Genomic DNA, 25074 nt, shown 5'->3' on the forward strand with positions numbered 1-25074 from the left:
CAGAGAAGCATGGAGTGAAACGCGTCCTTGCAGCTCTTCAAAATAAAACCACCCTTTACAGCACTTTACTCTGAAAACGCACAAAACGGAAAATAAATCCGTAAATGCTTAACGTCACAACTGTACAGAATAATACAACAATTGCATAGTATTTTAAAGATGATTCTTGTTCAGCACTAAACCCAGTGAAGTACTTTTTTAGAAACTTGACAAGTTATTTTGAAAGAAGAAAGACATGGGTAGATGTGGGTAATGTAGTTTTATTGTTGAAAGCGCCATTAGCTGTTTTATTTAAACATGGCCGCTAGAGGGTAGCACACTAAAGGCAGGACACATTTCATATTTTTTATTTGAATTATTTTGATTTTAATAGATAAATATTTTAACTTAAACTTAACTTAAAAAAAAGAATGTATCAAATTTATTTTTGCCCTATTTGGATACATGTTAAATTAAGTCAAGGGTGTTTTGTTTCATAATAGTAATAACATTGAAAATAATGATACCAGTTAGTGTTGAACTACAGCTACAGCTGCATTTTTGATGTCCACACGTGAACTGAACCCCAAAGGCTGCATTTAGGTTCGTGGTGTGTCTGTTTGTTGGACCACAGTCAGCAGCCTGGTACCCACCAGTGCAGACAGTGTCTCAGCCTCATCGTCTCACTATGTCTTTGTTCTATTTATCGCCCCGTTTCCTCCCATGGTTTGACTCTTAAATGGCCACAGTCTGTCCCTGGTGGGCTTGTGTGAGAGTGTAAACAAACATCCCACCTGAAGAAGATCTGTTCTCTGCACTGGGACCACTGCAACCAGTCCATGTCAGATTAGACTCTTGGATTACCAGAATGATCATATTCTAGGCAGCAGCCCTTGTATGTCACTGGTTGCTACTAGCAGGACCCAAATGCACAGTGCAGAGACGATGTAAAGTTTTATTCAAGTTCTTGGTCTAAAACAGGCAGAGGTCGGTAATCACAGATTGAGGCACATGGCATAAAGTAAAGCTAGAATAAACTATGACAGAACTGAATGCAAGAACAAAGTACAAAATTAATTAATTAAAATTGTTATTAGAAACAAAACAAGACTAAGGTACTGAATCTGTGACAGAATACCTGGGGCAGCCACGACAAGCTGAAGAACAATAGCTGTTGTGGGATGTGGAATCTGAGCTGGACGAGGGAATGACGCAAACTGAAGTCCAGTAGTCAAGGCTATGGGGCCCAAAGGTGGATCTACAGCTGAGGAGTTGGGACAAGGGGCCATTGCAGCGGCGGAATGAAGGGCCGTGGCTGGAGCAGGGTCAATAGAAGAACAACGGGAAGAGTTCAGTTCAGGAAACAATGCAGGGAGTCCCAGTGCCTCACCTCAACCAGCGGTCCTTTGGCAAATCATCAAAATTACCAGGAACCAGAGGAGAGGTGCCAGCAGGGACAGACGAGTGCTTCCTGGTTTCCTTTGTACCTGCCCTGAGACAGGGCGGAGCCAGGCTGGGAGGGGGGCGTGGCTAGCCCGCTGAAGCAAAACTACTCTGTCCGCCATTGTTTTTCCTCGCATACGCTTACAGCACTAATACTCAATAGTGGAGTACTGGTGCTTCAATACTGAACAAATGATTAAGTGGTTGTAGCTGGTGAAACACATGACAGTAAGTAAAACTGGAATGAACTATATATACTATATGCAAACAGCCATCTTCTGTTATCACCTGTTTTTATTGCTGCTCCGCATTTTCCAGTCCACAGAAACATAATGAGATACCGTCAATTTATTTCAAAGCGATATCATGTGAAGATTGTTCATCGCTAGTTCAACTTGTGACGTGGACGTGAATCATTTATTCATCCTTGTGTGAGTGCTTGTGGTTCTGTTAGATGTTGACCCATCTTCTCTGTCAGCGGTCAGAGAAACTAACTACTGTACAAGGTGTATATGTGCAGGTGCATGAGGGCCCTGTGCTCAGATTCCTTCATAAGGTCTAGAGTTCACATAGCAACGTACAGTGCATTTGTTTTGAGACACACACAAACGTTCACAATCACTCTTACAAGTTGTTGTGCAGCCAGTTGAGGTAGCCTCGGACCGCCCTCCTCCCCACATCAAAGTCCATGGGCCACGTGATAAAGCCCAAACACCCGTGAAAGCCGTCCTCATAGTGGTCGTTGGTGACCGCGACCCCCGCGTCCTGCAGGCGCCGCGTGTACATCAGCCCATCGTCCTTCAACACGTCATACTCGCACGTGATGACGTACGCACGAGGGCACTTCGCCAGAACCTCCGGTCCCGCCAGCAGCGGCGCCGCCCGCACGTCCAGCAGACCCGGCCTCTCCTTCACCAGCCCCCGCAAACCCTTTTCCACAACCAGAGGCTCATAGTTCTTCCTGTGCTTTGGGGGGAGGAGGGAGGTCCAGTCCACTCTGGACCTCAGCTCTGGGGTGATGAGCGACTGCTCCAAAGAGCTGTGGTTGTTGGCCAGAAACTGGGGCATCAGAGAGAGGTCAATGCCGAGGTACTGGAGCCAAAGCCGAACCATGAGAGGCCGGTAGAGGACCGGTACGTCCTTGTTCTGTAAGTACGAAGGCGTGTTGAAGTCCAGAGCCTGGAGCACCGGGTAGATCAAAGCCTGGACGCTGAACTTCACACTTGCGTCGTCGTCTGTGGAAATCTGCAGAATCAGAGTCACACATGAGGCCTCGTCCCTTCACGCTCCCACTGGGGCGGCCTCTCTATGCACCGTACCTCCTGAGCCACAGCAGCCGCCAGGTTTCCGCCGGCACTGTCTCCCGACACGGCCACGCGCTCCGGGTCGATGGCGTACTTGGCCAGAACCTCTCGGGTCAAAAAGTGTTTGGCAGCGGCGAGGCATTCTAGATACGGCACTGGGAAAAGCACCTCTGGATACAGACGGTAACTACAAAGACAAGAAGGTTGTCAGGTTACTTGTATGTCATCTATGGCCCTGAGGAACTGTCTGAAACCCAGTTACAGTCAGGACCATAAATATTTGGACAGAGACACAATTCTTCTAATTTTGTTTCTGTACATTACCACAGTGAATTTTAAATGAAACAACTCAGATGCCATTGAAGTGGAGACTCTCAGCTTTAATTCCATGGGTTGAACAAAAAGATTGCATAAAAATGTGAAAAACTAAAGCATTTATTAAACACAATCCCTTCATTTCATGGGCTCGTAAGTAATTGGACAATTGACTTCCATGCTATTGCATGGGCAGGTGTGGACAATTCCCTTGTTATGTCATTATGAGTGAAGCAGATAAAAGGCCTGGAGTTGATTAGAGGACTCGTGTTTACATTTTGAAGATTTTGCTGTGAACAGACAACATGCGGTCAAAGGAGCTCTCCATGCAGGTGAAACGAGCCATCATTAAGCTGAGAAAACAGAAAAAAAACATGCGAGAAATTGCTACAGTATTAGGAGTGGCAAAATCAACAGTGTGGTACATCCTGAGAAAGAAAGAAAGCACTGGTGAACTTAGCAACGCAAAAAGACCTGGACGTCCACGGAAGACAACAGTGGTGGATGATCGCAGAATCATTTCCATGGTGAAGAGGAACCCATTCACAACAGCCAACCAAGTGAACAACACTCTCCAGGAGGTAGGCGTATCAATATCCAAGTCTACCATAAAGAGAAGACTGCATGAAAGTAAATACAGAGGGTACACTGCAAGGTGCAAGCCACTCATAAGCCGCAAGAATAGGAAGGCCAGATTGGACTTTGCTAGAAAGCATCTAAAAAAGCCAGCACAGTTCTGGAAAAACATTCTTTGGACAGATAAAACCAAAATCAACCTCTACCAGAATGATGGCAAGAGAAAAGTATGGAGAAGGCGTGGAGAAGCTCATGATCCAAAGCACACTACATCATCAGTAAAACACTGTGGAGGCAGTGTGATGGCCTGGGCGTGCATGGCTGCTAGTGGCACTGGGACACTAGTGTTTATTGATGACGTGACACAGGACAGAAGCAGCCGAATGAATTCTGAGGTGTTCAGAGACATACTGTCTGCGCAGATCCAGGTGAATGCAGTCAAACTGATTGGGCGGCGTTTCATAATACAGATGGACAACGACCCAAAACATTTTTATGTTTATTAAAGCAAAGAAGTGGAATATGCTTGAATGGCCAAGTCAGTCACCTGATCTTAACCCAATTGAGCATGCATTTTGTCATGTTCACGCCATGTCCTGTTGTCACACTACTTCCTGTTTTGTTTTGTTAACTTCCTGTTAACCCAGTCGTCACTCTCCGGTTCCCAGTATCCACACCTGTTACCAATCAGTAATCAGCACCAGTATATAGCCCCACCGTTCACAGACTCATGTTGCCAGATTGTCGAGTTTCACGAGTTTCATTAGTGTCCCGAGTTTCTTGAGGGTTCCGAGTTTCTCGAGTTTCATGAGTGTCCTTAGTTTCGTGAGTTTCCTCGTTCTAGTGTTTCGTGTTCCGTGACCCTCGCGTTTTGTTCCTGTTTTTCTTTGAACCGTGTACCTATGCCTGATCCTCGGTTGTACCGCCATCTGTTACCGAACCTGGACTAACTACTTACCGTGAGTTTTGCCTTATCCCTGCCTGTACTCTTGCCGAACCTGCCCATGCAACGAACCCTTTTGTGTATGACCTGGACCGTCTGACTCTGCCTTGGAAAATAAACCTCTGTTTGATCATAATCCTGCCTCCGTGCTGTGCATGTGGGTCCGCCGCCTGCTTCGAGTCCTGACAGAACAATCTGGCCAAACTTGGACCCAGCCAGCACTCAGCCTCCGGTCAGGTCAGTGACTGTTTTTTCTTGTTTTTTTTACGGCGAATATTATTCACCCGAGGGAGCATGGAGTTTACCTGCGCCGAGTTACCTAGCGACCTCCAAGTTTATTTTAAAATCCTCGCGGAGGATTACCGACGAGCGCGCAACCCGGAAAACCAGCGCAGCGCCGTGGAGGTGGCGATATTGACTTTGGAGGACGATGACAGCGTGTTAGAGCGCCCCAGTGTTCGTCGCCTCTACGAGCGGCTGTGCGCAAGGTTCGAAGAGCTAAGCGACGCGCTCCGCACCACGCCAGCGCCGGTCGCACCGCCGATGGTTTCGGTTTCCTCCTCCCAGCCCCGTCGGGCCGTCGTGTCTGCACCAACCTGCCCAGCTCCATGTTTGTTCCGCTGGGAGGATTTCCTGCACTCATGCGGTCCCCCGTCTCCAGTCCAGTCGCGAGCTGCTCAGTCTCCGGTCAAGACGCGAGCTGTTCAGTCTCCAGCTCAGTCGTGTTTTGCCCAGTCTCCAGCTCAGTCGTGTTTTGCCCAGTCTCCAGCTCAGTCGTGTTTTGCCCAGTCTCCAGCTCAGTCGTGTTTTGCCCAGTCTCCAGCTCAGTCGTGTTTTGCCCAGTCTCCAGCTCAGTCGTGTTTTGCCCAGTCTCCAGTTCAGCCGTGTTTTGCCCAGTCCCCAGTTCAGCCATGCTCCGCTCAGGCTCCAGTCGCCGTTCAGCCTCGCCACGCTCATGCTCTAGTGCAGCCCTGTCATGCTCAGGTTCCAGCCCCAGTCCAGTCGAGCCCAGTCCAGGTTTCAGCCCAGTCGAGCCCAGTCCAGGTTTCAGCCCAGTCGAGCCCAGTCCAGGTTTCAGCCCAGTCGAGCCCAGTCCAGGTTTCAGCCCAGTCGAGCCCAATCCAGGTTTCAGCCCAGTCGAGCCCAGTCCAGGTTTCAGCCCAGTCGAGCCCAGTCCAGTCGAGCCCAGTCCAGTCGAGCCCAGTCCAGTCGAGCCCAGTCCAGCCGAGCCCAGTCCAGGTCCCAGCCCAGCCGAGCCCAGTCCAGATCCCAGTTCAGTTGAGTCACGTTCAGGCCCCCGTTCAGTCCGGTCACGCTCAGGTCCAGTCGAGTCTAGCCCATGTTCCAGTCCAGTCACGCTCAGTCCTTGTCCCAGTCAGAGGGCACCGTCCGTCTGACGACTGTTAGTTCCACCCAATCAGGCCCGACGTCTCCTCCGTCGAGCTCGGCAGCTGTAAGCAGTCATGCCGGCTCCGGAGGGGACGCCGTCCCAGTTCCTGTCGACCCGTTAGGGGTCGTTCCTGTCCTCGTCGGCTCCAGTACGGACGCCATTTCAGTCCCTGCCAGCTCCTGTGAGGAGCCTGAGGGCAGCGCCACCGGCTCCTGTGGGGAGCCTGAGAGCAGCGCCGCCGGCTCTAGTAAGGACGCCGTTCCTGTTCCTGTTCCAGTCCCTGTCGGCCATGTTGCGGCCGTTCCAGTCCCTGTCGGCCATGTTGCGGCCGTTCCTGTTCCTGTCGGCCAGGTTGAGGCCGTTCCAGTTCCTGTCGGCCAGGTTGAGGCCGTTCCAGTTCCTGTCGGCCAGGTTGAGGCCGTTCCTGTCGGCCAAGTAGAGGTCGTTCCTGTCGGCCAAGTAGAGGTCGTTCCTGTCGGCCAAGTAGAGGTCGTTCCTGTCGGCCAAGTAGAGGTTGTTCCTGTCCCTGTCGGCCAAGTAGTGGTCATTCCTGTCCCTGTCAGCCATGTTGAGGCCGTTCCTGTCCCTGTCGGCCATGTTGCGGCCGTTCCAGTTCCTGTCTCAGTCCCTGTCTCAGTCCCTGTCGGCCATGTAGAGGTCGTTCCAGTTCCTGTCCCAGTCCCTGTCGGCCATGTTGCGGCCGTTCCAGTTCCTGTCCCAGTCCCTGACGGCCCTGTAGCGGCCGTTCCCGTTCCTGTCGGCCATGTGGCGGCCGTTCCTGTACCTGGTCCTGTTCCCGTCGGCCCTGTAGCGGCCGTTCCTGTCCCTGGTCCTGTTCCCGTCGGCCCTGTAGCGGCCGTTCCCGTTCCTGGTCCTGTTCCCGTCGGCCCTATAGCGGCCGTTCCCGTTCCTGTCGGCCCGAGAGAGGTCGTTCCAGTCCCTGTCACCCTCGGAGCCGCAGCGCCCGCCGGCCTTCAGGAGGAGGCGGCGCCTGCTGCAGCTCCTGCGCACCTCCAGGAGGAGGTCGCGCCAGCTGCAGTTCCGGCGCACCTCCAGGAGGAGGTCGCGCCAGCTGCAGTTCCTGCGCACCTCCAGGAGGAGGTCATCCAGGAGGGGGTTGCGCCCGTCGCAGTCCTGGCGGACCTCCAGGAGGGGGTCGCGCTCGTCATAGTTCCTGCCGACCTCCAGGAGGGGGTCGTTCCCGTCGCAGCTCCCGCCGCACCTGCATCGGTTCCTGGCGGCCCGGCTCCGGCCGCACCTGCATCGGTTCCTGGCGGCCCGGCTCCGGCCGCACCTGCATCGGTTCCTGGCGGCCCGGCTCCGGCCGCATCTGCATCGGTTCCTGGTGGTCCGGCGCCGACCACGTCTCAACGTCTGTTCTCGCCTCGGCAGCTGGACTGGTGGCCTCGCCCTCGGCTCTTCCTGCTGCTTGGATGGCGCTGCCTCCTGCGGCGCCGTCCGCCTCGACTCCTTAACCTCCTGGATCAGCGTCCACCAGGAGGACATCGCCGTTCGGGGGGGTTCCCGTGGACGCTGGCCCAGCCCAAGGGCACTGGGTGTGCCCCTCTGCCCCAGCGGTGGCTGGGCAGGATCTCGCAGCGTCTCCACCCGCCTTAAGAGGGAGCGGCGAGACGTCTTTGTTGTTTTTCCTGTTCGTGGACTTCTGTCTTGTCGTGTAAACTCTTGTTTTGACCCTCCTCCGGTCCTCCCTCCACCCACCCTGCTCGTGTGCCTTGTGGGGTAGGGGTTCGGTCCCTCCTCCTGGGACCACCCTCCGCCCGCCCTGGTTTGGGGGGGGGCTTCCGTGGGCGCCGTGGAAGGCGCCATAGGGGGGGGGGTACTGTCATGTTCACGCCATGTCCTGTTGTCACACTACTTCCTGTTTTGTTTTGTTAACTTCCTGTTAACCCAGTCGTCACTCTCCGGTTCCCAGTATCCACACCTGTTACCAATCAGTAATCAGCACCAGTATATAGCCCCACCGTTCACAGACTCATGTTGCCAGATTGTCGAGTTTCACGAGTTTCATTAGTGTCCCGAGTTTCTTGAGGGTTCCGAGTTTCCCGAGTTTCATGAGTGTCCTGAGTTTCGTGAGTTTCCTCGTTCTAGTGTTTCGTGTTCCGTGACCCTCGCATTTTGTTCCTGTTTTTCTTTGAACCGTGTACCTATGCCTGATCCTCGGTTGTACCGCCATCTGTTACCGAACCTGGACTAACTACTTACCGTGAGTTTTGCCTTATCCCTGCCTGTACTCTTGCCGAACCTGCCCATGCAACGAACCCTTTTGTGTATGACCTGGACCGTCTGACTCTGCCTTGGAAAATAAACCTCTGTTTGATCATAATCCTGCCTCCGTGCTGTGCATGTGGGTCCGCCGCCTGCTTCGAGTCCTGACACATTTCACTTGTTGAAGACTAAACTGCAGACAGAAAGGCCCAAAAACAAACAGCAACTGAAAGCCGCTGCAGTAAAGGCCTGGCAGAGCATTCAGAAGGAGAAAACCCAGCATCTCGTGATGTCCATGAGTTCAAGACTTCAGGCTGTCATTGCCAACAAAGGGTTTTCAACCAAATATTAGTAATGACCATTTTATTTTCAGTTATTTCATTTGTCCAATTACTTACGAGCCCATGAAATGAAGGGATTGTGTTTAATAAATGCTTTAGTTTTTCACAGTTTTATGCAATCTTTTTGTTCAACCCATGGAATTAAAGCTGAAAGTCTGTACTTCAATGGTATCTGAGTTGTTTCATTTAAAATTCACTGTGGTAATGTACAGAAAGAAAATTAGAAGAAATTTGTCTCTGTCCAAATATTTATGGTCCTGACTGTAACCCAAGTAGAGAAGCACTTACTCAACGGAGACAACCACAGCATTGAGCTCATCAGAAATCATGCGGGTGATCACATCGTGCATCCCCATCTCTGAGAAAGAGAAGGATTGAGTAAAAGTCAAATCAATGAGACTACAAGTACCTTCATGTTAAATCTTGCCTGCATTTATATCTGCATTTTCTTTTCCGTCTCAGTGCTCCTTTTATTAATTCTGATCAGCAGGTAAATGAACCCACTCATCGTTTTAACCATACCCTCCATCTTGTCCTGACATATGGGGTTGAAATTGATAATTTAATAGTTCCCTTTGTTATCTGACCATTTCTTATTAACTTTTGAATTTACCATAATTGACCTTACAGCAGCTGGAAAGAAATCTTACTATAGCAGATGCTTATCTGACAACGCTGTTGCCAGATTCAAGTAGATGATCCCATCATCTTCCTTATTATCTTGTAGCTACACAAAGCAGAACAGTCACCTTAATCCTTATGAACAGGTTGACTGTCTTGTAGATGATGCTGCAGCTTCTCTACGTACAATGGTAGACACAGTGGCTCCTCCTCTGAAGAAGGCAGTGAATCAGAGGAGGTTAGCTCCATGGTATAATTTAGAGATCCGCAGCCTAAAGCACAAGACCCGAAAAGTAGAAAGGCAGTGGCATTCCAAAAAATAAATGTAAACTGCATAGCATGGAAGGACAGTCTAATAATATCTAAAAAGCACTTTGTGCTGTTAGAAAAACATATTATTCCTTCTTAATTGAGGAAAACCAAAACAACGGGTTTCTTTTCAGCACTGTAGCCAGGCTGACTAAGAGTCATAGCTGTGTTGAGTCTACTATCCCCTTAAATCTCAGCAGCAATGACTTTATGAACTACTTTACTAATAAAATTATTAGTATTATAGAAGACATTCAGCAGCAACTTCCTCAAAATGACAGAACTGTCTTTAACTAACACATGAATTTTCATCGTTATGCAGATGATACTCAGCTATATATGTCTTTGGAACCAAATGAAACAATTCAAGTAGTCAAAATTCAAAGCTGTTTAAAAAACATCAAATCCTGGATGTGCCAAAACTTCCTTCAACTAAATTCAGATAAAACTAAAATTCTTATTATTGGGCCTAATAATCAGAGGGAGACACTATTGAGTCAGATAGCCACCCTGAATGGCATAACATTAGCTTCAGATTCTACTATAAGGAACCTTGGTTTAATCTTTGACCAGGATCTCTCTTTTACATAATACATTAAACAAATCTCCAGAACCGCCTACTTTCACCTACTTTCAGAAATATAGCTAAAATCAGAAGCATCCTCTCTCAGAGCGATGCAGAGAAACTGATCCATGCATTTGTTACCTCTAGGCTGGACTACTATAACTCCTTACTCATAGGATGTCCTAACAGCTCTTTAAAAAGCCTACAGCTAATCCAAAATGCTGCAGCTAGAGTTCTGACAGGACTTAGAAAGAGAGATCACATTTCTCCTACATTAGCTTCTCTGCACTGGCTGCCTGTAAAATGTAGGATAGAATGTAGGACTAAATTACTATTACTAACTACTCACCTACAAAGTACTTAATGATAAAGCTCCTTCTTATCTTAAAGACCTCATAGTTCCTTATGCTCCGAGCAGAACACTTCGTTCTCAGGGCGCTGGGCTACTTGTGGTTCCTAGAGTCTTTAAATGTGGAACGGGAGGCAGAGCTTTTAGCTACCAAGCTCCTCTCCTCTGGAACCAGCTCCCTCTTCAGGTTTGAGAAGCTGACACACTCTCCACCTTTAAGATCAGGCTTAAAACCTGAACCTAAAAAACTATAAAGCTTATAGTTAGAGATGGTTCAGGTCACTGCCAATGATTGTTAGTCACAGGAACCATCTCTTAGTTAAGCTGCAATAGACATAGACTGCTGGGGACTTCATTTATACACTGAGCTCCTCCTCTGTCCAATTACCTCCAATCATTGTTTTATGTTCAACTAACCTTGTCTCTTTCTCTCCAGTGGTTGTGCTTCTCCCCCATTCTCTCTCTCTCTCCTCCACTCTGTCCTCACCTACAGGTATCATCGGACTCAGACTCTGCCTGTGCTGTTGTTGCTTGTTGTTGTTGCTGTGCTTTTCTCTCTCTCTCCCCTCACCCCAACCGGTCGAGGCAGATGCCCGCCCACATCCAGCCTGGTTCTGCTGGAGGTTTCTTCCTCATTACAGAGGGAGTTTTTCCACTCGACTGTTGCTGTCAAAGTAAAGGCTTGCTGTATAAGGGATGTGTTGGGTTTAGTTGTGTAAGGTCTTAAACCTTACCGTGTAAAGTGCCTTGAGATAGCCTTGTTGTGATTTGGTGCTATATAAATAAAATTTAATTGAAACTTGAAAATTGAATCTCAAGTCCGTACTTACTAGCGCTGCCAAAGGCCCAGCCCCCTCCGTGGAAGTACATCACCCCTCTCCTCAGATGGCCCTCCCCTCCAGCCGGGGGCTCGTAAACGCGGACGGGGATGCCGGCAAAAGTGACGTCGCTGACTTTGACTCCTGGCACGGCGCCTCCGCCCGACTCAGAACTGAGCAGCCTGGACACCATGCCCACAAAGCCCTCGGCGTACGGTAGGAGAGGGTTGATGTAGTAGTCCAGGCCCAGACGGTTCTTCAAAGAGGTCTGAAGCCAGAGGAGGCAGAATGTCATGACTGGATACAAACACGAGGTGCGGTGAGATCTTCAGTCTGAACCCTCTCACTCAGTCACCTCTGCTTGTTTGCAGTGCTTCTGCCCCCTCACCCAAAACCCATTCAGACTGTTCCACCAGTCATCTTGCCACATCCAGACACACGTAGGCCTCAAGTTGCCCAAGTACTTACTGTCAGCAGATCAGGACATTTGTATGGAGTCAAATAAGTGGAGTCACATTAGATTTGTGGGTGCATAAAACAATCTGTGTGTGCCTAACCAGATTTGTACTTGTACACTTAGTGTACATCCAGACACACGTAGGCCTCAGGTTGCCCAAGTACTTAGTGTCAGTAGATTTTTACCAGCATTCTAATCACTGATGAAGACAGTTTTTATGCACTTACACCCAGAGACAGTGGCTCTCAGACTTATGTGTGTGACTTTCTTAAACACTGCTTTAATAAGTAAAGAAAGAGCCTTGTTTGCACATGCAAGGCGTGTTACTGCATTAGGGGTCAAAGGTCGTCTTTAATCACTCCCGCCATTATGCAGCTGTTTGCACAGCAGGGAGAGCGTTTAATAGTCTGTAATTCACATCAATCAAAGCATTTATTTGTTTTTAGTGAAGTTCATTTCCAAGTTCATGAGTCACAAAGTTGTCATAAAAGCTGCATCAATTCTAGACTAAACTGCATTCAAGGCAAGTTTCAAATCCCATGATGTAAATGGAGTTTGAAAATTCCTCCCCTTGTGTGTTTACCTACTATTTGTCCATGTGGGTCAGCGCTTTACAATCAAAATGAAGCCTGACAGGTTTGTGGAGGTGTATGTTTGTGTGTGTAGGGTAATAATTTTAAAGGCACATTTGAAAGACGAACAGTCGAACAGTAAATTACACAGTGTGAGGACTGTGTTGTGCATTTTGGCCTTGATCTCTTCCACAGTTTCACTATCTCTAAAAAATGGTTAGTTGCTTGTTGGTCTATTTTTTTGACAGTGTGGCAATAAGTAACTAATACACTGCTGCTCACTCAGTTTCTAAAGTGGAACAAAGGGTGATGCGTTCAATTTCCTCATGCTTTTACAGACACTCCCTGGATATTGTGCAAAGTGGTGTGGTGGAAATTTTCCATAAAGAAGTAGATGAGAGAGAGTTGTCCTTTTGTGCGATTTATTGAAATAATAAAGAAAATAAAAATAATGGGGAAAGCAAATAAAAAGCATGGATGTTGATCGTGCACATCAACAAACCAAAAACCAGCTGGGGAGATCAGTGCACACACCACGAAGGTGTGATGCAAAGAGCCCACGATCCTCAAGTTGCTTCTGCCTTTTAGCTTCTCTGTCCGACTAGGGTGGAATGTCTGTCTAACCCAATCAAATTACATGCACCATCTCCTCCCTGTCGCAGTGTGTGTGAAGATGTTTACATTCTCACACCTGCATTGCTGACGTCCAACTATCTGTGAGAAAGGAGCACCAAGTCTCAACAGACAGAGACACAACTCCCTGACCTTGGGTTTGGGAGCTAGAGTTGAGAGTCTATCAGGCAGAGACAACCATTGAACAATCTAGGTGAAATGTCAAATGCATACAGTAAGACAAAACATAAGATATTAATTGCAGAACATAAGTCATAACTCGTATAATAACTGCATAGAAATAAGGAAGAGACATAGAAATAAGGAAGAGACAATTTTTGCCATAACACTCCCCCCTTTTGATTACACATTAATCAACCACTAAGAAGAAAAATTGTCAACATCACATTCTGTAATAATAAAAGATCCTTGCAAATGAAACAATAAGGGTATTAACTCATCAAGATTCAAAATACACCTTCACATAAAATGCAAGTAACTTAGGGACAAAAGGTTGGGAGCTGTTTTTGGTGGGTAGTTATACAAGAATAACTTCTGTATTGGCATGTGAAGAAAATAAGCTCATAATCATATTTGTATCAGATTATATTTTGTGATCAAATAGCCTAAGACCATTGTCAAAGTCATTACGTGAATTAGAGTTGGGGTTTTTGAACATAGTGCATTGTGTCATTTGATACAAGAGTGTTGCTGTGGTCGCACGCATGATGAGACCTCTAACCAGTGGGATAATGCAAAAACCAAAAAAAGAATCACAGCCATCTCAGTGATAAAGGAAACAGCTGCGGACATGAGATTTCCATTTTCCAGACATTTCGTCTAGCCAATTCCAAGGGAAAGAATCTATACCAGAGTTAGCTGAGATTCTGAAGGCCGTGTAGCGCCTTCGCCACAATACCATTAGAATCAGTGTTATTCAGGATGTAAGTACAATATGCGTTTCCAAACATAACACAACCGCCTTTTTTCTCTGCTAACAACGTGTCTACGGCCATTCAATTGTAATGTAATAAAGATAATTAATGTATGATAGCCATAGGTTTCCGGTGGGGTTCTGTATCATATAATCTTAAGATAGATTTCATGCTTTCGGATCTTTAATTGTACATTTGCGTCTAGAGCGAATAGGAGATTCAGGGATTTAACCAGAATGATGATGCGTTTTGTCTCATAACCTCTGTCATCTGTAGATGAAGGATAAAAACTAATTGTAGCAGTGAATAAGTGATTGTGAGCAAATTAAACACCAAATCAACTTTAGGATATTTAAACTCAGTGTTGTGAATTATGTGAAATTTTCTCATTCAAAAGTAGTGTGTAAAGTTACATAGAAACATCATGTGATAAAGACAACAATCCATGTAACATAAAATGAAGTTTAACAAAACAAGGTTACAATTGATGTCTTGTAACAATCTGCTTCTTCCTGTTGAACAGTAGCGTTAGATTGTTTCCAACCTGTGTGTTGAAGTATTGATTGCTCGTTGGGGTTCTTCAGGTTGTGATCAGCTGATCACAGAGACACTTGGGATTCGTTATCACCGCCAGGTTTCCTCCCAATGTCGTCTGAGGCACTGTCACTCCCGTGATGTGAAGAGTCTACACGTCGTCCAGCGTTGGCAACTCAAGGCTGCTCGTGTGTGTGTTTTCTCAGGAGCGTGTGTGTAGATGTATGGTCTGATAGTGTGATTCACCGGTGCAGCTTCAGGCGGCGCTTGGCTCACACCTTTAGCTGAACGGTCAACGCAGCCTCGCCTCAGTGCGTGTGTGAGCACAGCGAGGGTCGTCCTTCTCAGTTCTTTTCGTCAGTGGTGGATTTCTCGTGTGGTGTAGATGTAGATGGAGGGTCGTCTGTTGGATCCGGGACCTTCCTGGATGGAGTTGATCCAAGTCGCTCTTTCTGCGATATTCACAGCCGTGTGGGTCGTCAGAAGGACCTGGAAGGGGCTTCGCCACCGTTTGGAGTTCCAGTGCTTCCTCCTGAACTCCTTAACGATCACCCGTGCCCTGGTTGGATGGTGTAGTGGTCCTGTCGCCTGTTTTCACCTGTTGGGAAATCTGAATTGTGGGGAAAAAGTGTTTGGGCGGCACGGCGTGTCATCAGGCCCAAACCAGACTCCATGGCTACAGGTGGAACCATTCGTCAGCCAGAGTCTGCGTTCCTGTGAGGTAGAAAATGTTTAAAGCACAGGGAGATAGGAAGGAAAGGATAGAGAGAGTTGGAGAGAGGAAACAAGGATGAGGAGAGGAAACGAGGATCAGGAGAGGGAGGGGTTCTCGTCCTTCGCAGCAGCGTCTGCAGCTGCATGTCGGCAGAAACAAAGTCGTCACTGATGATGTAAAAACAGCATTAGCTGTAGGCAGCAGGACAGCGTCCAGCAAAGCAGAACCTAATCATGATGTGAGATAGGTTTGCAATTAGACTTCAAAAAAGCTTCCTATGCTTCCACAGAGCGTCTGTGGAGTCCGTGTAGATGGTAACAGACTCTCCTTCTGTTAGTTTACTAGCTTCAGTCAATGTGATCAACTCTGCAGCCTGAGCAGAGTAGTGTCTTAGCAAAGAGCCAGACTTCAAGACGGCCTCTTGATAGTAACGTTCAGCATGTTGAGCAAGGTGGTGTTGCATCTAAGCCATCTGGCTGTAGAAAGATGTGATCTATTCCAAAAGAATCAAAGACAGTATGAGGACAAAAGAACAGAAGTCGTACAACCTGATTTCTCATCCACTGTTTGAGTGAAAGGTCGCGTAGGGTCAGATCAGGAAGACCCAAAGTAGGAGCCTGAAGAGCAAGCATGAGGTCAGTGAACGTTGTTCAGCCTCAGACGTCCACGTGAGACAAGAAGTGGACGATGAAGATGTCTGCATCAGAACCCTGAGTGGGGCCTCAAAGACAGTAAAGTTAGGACTGAAGGTCCTACAATAAGAACAAAGACCTAGAAAAAACATCAGCTGTTTTTACGTGCACGGTTTAGGCAGGTTTCAAATTGCTTTAACTCTGTTGGGTGAGATGGATTTGCCATCAGCTGTAATTACAATGACCCAGAAAAATAACCTTTGTCTGAACAAACTGTAATTTAGACAGGCTCTCTTTGTGGCCTGTAGCATCCAATGTTTCAGTAGCTTAGTGGTGTCTGCAGTAACGCCATCTATGGCTCCTTTAAGAGGGTGTTGTTGTTTACATGGTCTGTGGTCAGATTTAGGTGTGATGACCACTGGTTCACATCCTCTGATCAAACCTACATCATGTCTGTGTGTGAGCCACAGGGAAGCAGGGCTTCCTGTAAGGCTGAGTGTTGGGTCAGAGCGTCCTCTGAAAAATGAAAATAAAAACATGTAGTGTGTCATTAGAATGTGGAGGTTCACTGCTTGTTGTGCATGACAGGCAGAATAAAAAAAAGTTTTGTTTTTTTTTTTTTTTTAAAGTATGCAAAGTAGGTGAATACGTCACATGGGGTCAGAAGTCGTTCACCAGTCTCCACCCCGTTGACATCTGTTCACGAAAGGACCCACGTCCTGCATCTGTCTCCATCATGTTTTCACAGAGGGACGTGTGGAGCTGTAGAATAAACATCAAAAATCTTTTTGTTCGTTAGTAAAAGAAATCGCAAGCGCAGACCTGTGTTCATCCCAAAAGAGGGAAGTTGAGGTCAGTTTGTGTGTGTGTGAAATCATAAACAAGCTGTGATGCAGCCTGTGTGAGGGCCTCAGTTACAGCCCCCCCTCAGCAGCCAATGATAAGAGCACAGCTGAGCTGAAGTTAACACCAACAAAAGAGGGATTATTTAGAATGTCTGTAGATGTAACCTGCACTCCGTCTGGAGTGGAAATCAATCAAATATCTAAACTACATGAGATCTCTTCCTAAAAATTTAACTGGGCACAAGTTTGAAAGCAAAAATGAATGTTACGGTGTCTTGCTGTCAGATGTTGCACAAGACAGTGAAAGAATAGGTTTTTCTTTAATAGTCTGGTACGTACAGTAATTATTATTACTTCTCTCTAATAGTCGTCTTCCCTTTAATAGTCATTAATGGTCTGTTTCAGTCGGTTTCAGTCTTCCTATGGTCTGGTTTTGTTTTTTCTACAGTCTGTTTTGTTTTCCTATAGTCTGGCCAGACAAACCTATATTGTGCACAAGTATTTTTAGAAACATGGAGGATTTTATTACTGAATTTGTTGCAAATTGAAATAGTTTAAACCCATCAGACTGTAAAGTCATGCAGCAGTTGTCATTTAGCTGTTTGTCATATTTTTAAAATCACTCTGTGGGATTTTTTTTTTGAGCAAAAAGCGATTCTTCATTGCAAGCAGATAAGCATGAACATGAATTTGAGCGTGTATCAGCTGTAAGCGTGTTTCTTCATTGCGTGTATGAATGTGTGTGTGTGTTTGCGGTACCGTCTTGTACGTCACGTGAAAAGGAACCGTCACCTTCCTCCTTCCCCAACCATCAGTCTGATGTGAGCGCCAGTGGGTGAAGCCTTTCAATGGGACAGTTGTTCCTCGATGACAGACCTTTCCTGGATCCTCGCATGCAGCTCTATTGGGCCGATCACGTCTGAAGCCTCTCCTGTTGTTTCAACCAGTGTCTGTGTCAGAGCACGTCTTCTCTGCTGTTGCTCTGTCCTTGTTTTCCTTTGCTGATTGTCATAAGCAGGTGTCTGTCAGACACACACGCTTGTAAGACAGTTTCCTCTGAAGCTTCAGACACAGTCCTTTCATGCTGGTGCAGGGTCTGTAGTAGCTGGTTCATCTGATGAGCCCAGAACGTGATGGCTGCAGACGTTGTGGGAGTCTGTGAGGCGTCCATGCTGTGGTCTGTGTCCTCCAGCTGCTGTGGTGTCAGAGCTTCCACCCCGTTCTGGTTGTTGGTCGGCGCTTCTTCTCCTTCGGTTCTTCTGCTGATGGTGGGAAAGGAGTCCAGATCCGGATTTACCCTCAACGCGCTCGGTTCTGCATTAGAATAGAGAGCAGAAACAGTGGGAGCATTTGATCTTGACATGATGTGTGTGTGGTGTGCGTGTGGTGTGGCAGAGTGCAAACAATTCTTCCCCAGAGTTGTTATCTCCTTTTTTTTTTTTTTTTTTTTTTCTGTTACTCTCATCACTCTTTTGTTTCTTTTAGGGCTTTAGTTTTGATGTTTTGCTCTTTCAAATCTTTTAAAGGTGCATATGTCTTTTACACTACGTAATTCTCCTTTTGAACCCATAACCAGTTTCCCACTAATGGAAACATGAAACGCACTAATAACCATATTTACTTTTTACTTTTAATTACTTTTACTTTTGTAATGCTGCAGTCTGGTGGTGGAGACTTAGATCGCCCCGAACCCATCTTTCAGAGTCCCGGCGGTTTTCTGCCTTAGATTTTTATGTGTTCCGGCCGGAACCTTTTTTCGAAATTTCTCTTCCACGGACGTCTCCGTAGAAAGGGAACCGCTCAGATCAGCGACAGGGTTCTCGGAAGTGGTCCCTCACCGTCAGGCCCCTCTAAGACCCGGGTCCCTCGTATCTCAAAACCACTTCCCCCTGCAAACGCGCTCCGTCTTACAGAAGCCGTCTTTTATTTCCTTGTCCACACCCTTTGGACTGCGCTCAGATCTGCACACTGGTCTGTATCCTCAGTACAGACAAAACAAGCTCGGTCCCACGAGCCAACCCTTAGCAACCACCGTCTCGACCACCAGGGCAGACTTTGACCTAATTAACTTTTACCCGAATATTAAAATTTTTTAATTAAAAAAAATTGTTTGGTCCTAATTATTATATTTTAGATGTTTTTCAGCCACATAGTCGTTTTAGAAATATTATTATCTCTAGTCCTAGTTATGTTTTCTTTTATGTTTTTTCCCAAATTAAAAGGAATCTCTCTCACCGAGCCGAACCAAATTAGGATTTGAGTTTGAATCTGAGTTCGTGGATCTCGTCAGAGGCGATCCAGACGGGTGAGCAGTCCTCCCAGCTCTGAATGTCTGTAGAGGTTCGGAGGCTGAGCGACCCTAGTCCTCAGGACTATCGTCCCTGGTCACACCGTCCAGACGACCTGCTGCGGGATCCTGTTCGTGACGCCAATTTCTGTGGTGGAAATTTTCCATAAAGAAGTAGATGAGAGAGAGTTGTCCTTTTGTGCGATTTATTGAAATAATAAAGAAAATAAAAATAATGGGGAAAGCAAATAAAAAGCATGGATGTTGATCGTGCACATCAACAAACCAAAAACCAGCTGGGGAGATCAGTGCACACACCACGAAGGTGTGATGCAAAGAGCCCACGATCCTCAAGTTGCTTCTGCCTTTTAGCTTCTCTGTCCGACTAGGGTGGAATGTCTGTCTAACCCAATCAAATTACATGCACCATCTCCTCCCTGTCGCAGTGTGTGTGAAGATGTTTACATTCTCACACCTGCATTGCTGACGTCCAACTATCTGTGAGAAAGGAGCACCAAGTCTCAACAGACAGAGACACAACTCCCCGACCTTGGGTTTGGGAGCTAGAGTTGAGAGTCTATCAGGCAGAGACAACCATTGAACAATCTAGGTGAAATGTCAAATGCATACAGTAAGACAAAACATAAGATATTAATTGCAGAACATAAGTCATAACTCGTATAATAACTGCATAGAAATAAGGAAGAGACATAGAAATAAGGAAGAGACAATTTTTGCCATAACAGTGGCAGCCTGTATTAGAAAGTTAATATTACAGGATTTTTAACCTAAATCTGAATAAACAATCAATGCACTGTTGTGCGACCTGCAGACTGCTGGTGTCCTTTCCTCTGGTCTACATGATCTGCCCATTCTTCACGTCTTACCACTTGCATGATTGTCCTAAATCCTGCGTCCGCCAACATCAACTTCCACGGCTCCTTGATGCCATCAGGCATCGGGACGTACACGTAGTAGGCGACCCCCACCGCCAGAAACACCGCGACCACCGCTGGCAGCAGCCTCATGCTGGACGTCACACCTTCACTGTGTGCACAGGACTGACGACGGGGCCGCGGCTGCAGCTCACGAAACTTCCGCGAGACAGAGAAGCATGGAGTGAAACGAGTCCTTGCAGCTCTTCAAAATAAAACCACCCTTTACAGCACTTTACTCTGAAAACGCGCTAAACGGAAAATAAATCCGTAAATGCTTAACGTCAAAACTGTATAGAATTTTTATTTTAGGATTCAACGCAAAACCCAGTGACATGTTTGTCAAGCTTTTACTTTGAATGCGGGAGACGTCAGCTAATGAAAGTGTGGGAAATGTAGTTTTATTGTTAAAAGCGACGTTAACTGTATTATCTAAATATGGCCGCTAGAGGGCAGCACACTTAAGGCACGACATGATCTCATTTAGCGTCATCACTGAAATTATGCGAGATTTCCATTACTTGATCATTATTTTATTTCAGATCCCACTCTAGCCTTTAATTATAAGTCTGTTTGAAATGGTCTTCTTATTTAAATGATTTTGCTGACTGATTCTAAAAATTGCCCTATTTGGATAAATGTCAAATTAGGTCAAGGATGTTTTGTTTCCTAATAGTAATAATAATTTAAAAAATAATGATGCAGGGTAGTGTTGAACTACAGCTTCAGCTGCACTCTGGATGGAGGCTGCACTCAGGCCCGTGTTGTGTCTGCTTGTTGGACCACAGTCAGCAACCTGGCAACCACCGGTGCAGACATGAGTCTCAGCGTCACCGTCTCACTATCTCCCTGTGCTATTTATCGCCCCGTTTCCTCCCGTGGTTTGACTCTTAAATGGCCACGGTCTGTCCCTCGTGGGCCTGGGTGAGAGTGTAAACAAACATCCCAGCGGATGAAGATCTGTCTTCTGCCCTGGGACATTTTTTCCAAAGCACTGCAACCAGACCATGTCAGATTAGACTCTTGGATTACCAGCATGATCATATCATATGCAGCACCACCTGTATAGGCTGAAACATACATACTTAACCTAGTATAGATGCTCAACATAAGAACCATGTTGCTGAGGATTCTCTCAAGGTTTTTGATATTTTCATTACAAATACTGCACTTTTTGCAGCCATCTTGAAACCCAAGTCAGACTCAGATGACTCCTAAACTCCCTCTGAATGAAGGCGTCAGCAGAAAGTTTAAATTGTAAACGTTAATGTGATATATGTTCCTTCCAGTGTGTGTGTGTGTGTGTGTGTGTGTGTGTGTGTGTTAAGGACTATGCATTAAAATTCCCCTCTTCCTGCCCCCCTCCCTCCTGTGTGTTGGTCTGGTGTCTCCCTCCAGTCTGTGGTATGGAGGGCAGTCAGAGGGCCCCTCTCTTGTGTCGCTGACTGGAATTACATTTAATGGTCATTTAACATGGCTAAATGCATGAGGCAGACGCGGAGGTTGAAGCAGCCCGGCGTCATTACGAAGCCGGTTTCCCCTCAAAACATCTGCATGTCGCATTTTACAGGAATTATCCAGGACTTGCTGCAAATAGAAGTTGGAAATTAGATAATCTGAGGTCATTAGCACGAGTGAAAAGGAGATGTGCAGGTATTTTTATCGACTGCCTCTGTTGCAAGCACAGCTACAGTTACTGAACCAGACCAGGATGCTTAAATTCACACTGAAAACTGGACCTAAACACGTCACTTAGGCAATTTACACAAGTATGATGAGGATGAAGAATATGTAAAAGGTTTGGTTTCGTCTAGAGAGGGAGACACATCAGCCGGGACGCTCATGGACTGGTTGATGGTTCAGGTAAAGCTCCAAACAAGCGCAAAGTGACATTTTCCCCTCAGACCAAGCAAACAGCAGTTCAAGTTGACCACAGCCGCCGTTGTCTGAGAGAAGGAAACTAACCAGCTTCATGTCAAGCCAACAGGAAGTGAGTCTTTGATACTAAAAAAAGATCGTGACGCTTGGAATGTTCCCTCCTCTCACGAAGCGGCGCTGCAATGTAATTAAGTTGAAATTTAAGGGACTTTACCTCCGCTTTCAACGCGAAAGGGAGTTTATTTCTAGTTGCTTGAACCTTTACTTTACAAACTGAAAGAAGAGCTCTATTTTGGATGATGCTTTTTATAAACGTTACAGTCAAACACCTCATGTTTGTGGTATTCATACAGTGACAGTAATGTATTGTTATTGGCCGGCTGCGTTACAGACTATTTCTGAGATCTGACACAACAGCCTGTTGTTATGGAGCCCTCTGAGCGAGGTGTCACTCCAGCGAGGGGGCGTTTTGCTGTGGCTGCCGGGACACGCTGGCCTATTTAACGAGATGCCGTCGATCCATTTCAAAGCGACATTTAGTCGTGTGAAGTTCGTTCACCGCTGGTTCATCTGCAGCGCGGCCACAAACTGACGCAATCGCTCTTTCGCCATAAGCTGATGCTTCGGAAATGAGGGCGGGAGGCGGAACTGAAAAATGACGACGCCCCTTGGTCTAAATTTCCACCTTGTGGTCAGATACTAGCTGCTGAGAATCATCTATTGATAATGAATCAAAAAGTAAAGCGTCGCGGTGTCAAGTGGATTGAGTCACGGGGCAAAGGTCAGCTTTGGTTTCCAAAGAGGTGGAAAAAGGCGTCATACGGTGTGTCGTCCAACCGAGCAACTCTTTACAGCACCGACTCACTGCCGGCTCACAGCTAGTCAGACCCGGGTTCTGCCGGTCCCCTGCAGAACCTGGACCTCAGCAGGGCGGTGCAGCCGACAGCCCACGGTTTGGAGAAGGCTGCAGGGTGGCAGCCGGCCCGGGGCAGGGCGGGGTCAAAGGTCAGCGACGGATAGGGACCCATGTGTACGGCCGCATGCCTCAGCGCTGACCTTTGACCTCTGGCCGCGGCGCCACGACAAGGCCGCACTGTTCTAGCGGGGAGATGCGTTTCGCTGCACATTTAACCCAGTGAGCAGTGAGTCTTTGATGGAAGTCAACCACGAACAACCACGAGAGGCCAATGCACACGAGGCGGCGTCGATCAACACGATTTGAATCCCCCCCCTTCCTCTCCAGCGCCCCATCCCACGGGTCTCTTTCGGATCTAAATGGGATCCTGATGTCCCCCCCCCCCCCCTCGTTTAACAGAACCGAAGCTGTAAAACGCGGTTTCACACTCCTCCTCAGCTGCCGCACAGCGACGATGACAACGGGCAGCTGCTGCGGTGGCGATGCAGCGGAGATAAACGGCCACGCAGCCCGACGCGCCGCGTGGGGGGGGGGGCGCCGCCGACCTTCACGCCTGGCTGTTGGTGCTGCTCATCCGCTGCGAGACAGATCCAGGCCTGACGGCTCGTCTGTGACCTCGCTGTCCTTGGGACGCTGTATTTCTGGCATCTGTTGCTTTCAGCAGAGGCTCAGCTCCAGGTGCCCTGTTTGTAAGTCAGGCCTGCATGCGTGTGTGTGTGTGTGTGTGTGTGTGTGTGTGTGTGTGTGTGTGTGTGTGTGTGTGTGTGTGTGTGTGTGTGTGTGTGTGTGTGTGTGTGTGTGTGTGTGTGTGTGTGCGTGTGTGTGTGTGTGTGTGGGGCCGCTGCGTGATGCTCCCTGTTCCTTTTTGTCAGCCTCTGTCAACACCTTGCTCCCTTCTTATCCCGCAGCCTCGTCTCCTGCATCTCTTTTCCAGCCCAACGCTGCAGCTTCACAGGGACTCGTCTTTTCACACAGTTTACTGGCTTGTAGTGATGTGTTCCCAGGCATGGCAGTAAAATTAGATTCTAATTAAAATTGTGCATGGCTCCCGGCTGCAATCAGGAACTTCTTACGTAAGTAGCCCAAACTGTTAAGGCGACGTCTTGCTCTTCCTCTAACTGACTATAGCTGAGTGTTAGTGTTTATTTGTGGCTGAGACAAGGTGCAGTCTAGCCTGCGTGCAGACACACTCTCTGATGGGATGCACAGACACACACACGCGCAAACAATGTGTCACGCGATGTCGACCTTGTGATACTTGACGTCGTTACAGGAGGCAACATCCTGCTGGATTTTCGCTTTGGTTCCGTGTATGTGTGAAAAGCCAGGTGGGTTTGAATCCACCGCACATCGTTCATCGCCGGGTCTCGCGCTCACCGATCGCCACGGTAACGGTCACACCACTAGCAGCGTATTCCGTTGCAGCGCTTCCTGGGGTGAAACCCACGATTTCCAGTTTATGACAGAGCGGCGCCGGCGTCCTCTCCACCGATCCAGATGTGGATGGAGGGGGACGCAGACCATGTGGAAGGAGCAGAGGCCGAGCATCAACGGGGGAGGGGTCTTGTCGCTGCAGGGCTAATTTCCACGCGACACACTTTAAGCAGCCTTCCACTGAGCTTCAACATCAGCCCCCAATTACCGAACAACTCCTCTTTTCTAAGTTAGCAAGTCAGACCGCATCATAATCTGCAGCGCTTTAGTTACCTGGTCTCCATAGAAACCTTGGAGCCTTATTTCACCAAGTGTGTGTTTAAACTATTCCCACTGTCTGTACATCATAATTAAGTGATTACTGAAGGAGGTGCAGGGCATCAGTCTCACACTTAAGACCATTACAGCCACTGACCAGTGCTCTATTGTTTAGCATAGAGGAAGGCTGAGCAAAGGCCATTTCCTGAACTTTAATTAATAACACAACCAAAATGGCAGAAATACGCTGGAGAATGAATAGAAGAGGCTCTAATAAAGGCATGCTGCCCTCAACCCCCGTCAAATGGGCCCCTAGGGATCCACTACACTGTCAAGGTCTAATAGACTATCAACGGGTCAGTCTGGATAATCGCTGCATGTGCTGACATAACATGAAACAACGCCTCGTGTTTAAACACACACACACACACACACACACACACACACACACACACACACACACACACACACACACACAACAGATGAATGCGTTTGTTCCCACCTCTGGTTCCGACGGAACCGAGCCGGCTCCTCCGCCTGTCACTCCGCCCGAGCGCCCGCCCCGCCGCTCTGTTAACGGGAACTCCCCCTAAGTTCCCCGGTTCTCCTCTCTGCGCTCATTCCCTGCGCGAGCTGCCTCTGCGTCTCCGTCACACACACGCACGCGCACACACACACACGCACTCTCTCACTCTCACACACGCTGTCACACGCACGTCGGAGCAGCCGTCCGCGCCTTCGCCGAGCAGCGGCCGCTCGGCTTCGCAGTCTGCGGCGAGCGTCGTCGTGACAGAGTTTGGAAGCGGCTGAAGGAGGAAGCGGTGGAAGGAGGAGGAGGAGGAGGAGGAGGAAGAGGAGGGAGAAAAAGAGGTAGGAGATGGTCAC

At 47.7% G+C, this 25074-nt stretch overlaps 1 protein-coding gene and 1 long non-coding RNA gene across 6 annotated transcripts; both read right to left on the bottom strand.

The window, feature by feature from the left end:
- Nucleotides 1-1696: 1696 nt before the first annotated feature.
- LOC114848742 (neutral cholesterol ester hydrolase 1-like) lies at nt 1697-19868 on the bottom strand. Of its 5 annotated transcripts, none has more exons than XM_029139497.3 (5): nt 19656-19868; nt 11192-11447; nt 8806-8875; nt 2742-2913; nt 1697-2667 (listed from the first exon to the last, which is right to left on the bottom strand). In XM_029139497.3, the coding sequence occupies exons 1-5, from the start codon at nt 19794-19796 to the stop codon at nt 2047-2049; spliced, it is 1260 nt and encodes a 419-aa protein (XP_028995330.1). In that variant the 5' UTR covers nt 19797-19868; the 3' UTR covers nt 1697-2046. The 5 variants fall into 5 exon arrangements, with proteins under 5 accessions (XP_028995330.1, XP_055361367.1, XP_055361369.1 ...); XM_055505392.1 differs by lacking the exon at nt 19656-19868 and adding an exon at nt 9267-9410 and having other exon boundaries at nt 11192-11320; XM_055505394.1 differs by lacking the exon at nt 19656-19868 and adding an exon at nt 9267-9350 and having other exon boundaries at nt 11192-11317.
- On the bottom strand, nt 12614-19510 carry LOC129603555 (uncharacterized). Its single transcript, XR_008693526.1, has 2 exons — nt 16291-19510; nt 12614-16152 (listed from the first exon to the last, which is right to left on the bottom strand). It is a non-coding gene; the product is annotated as an uncharacterized LOC129603555 (long non-coding RNA).
- Nucleotides 19869-25074: the final 5206 nt, after the last annotated feature.

This window comes from Betta splendens, chromosome 22, assembly GCF_900634795.4.
Source record: "Betta splendens chromosome 22, fBetSpl5.4, whole genome shotgun sequence".
Taxonomy (NCBI): Eukaryota; Metazoa; Chordata; class Actinopteri; order Anabantiformes; family Osphronemidae; genus Betta; species Betta splendens.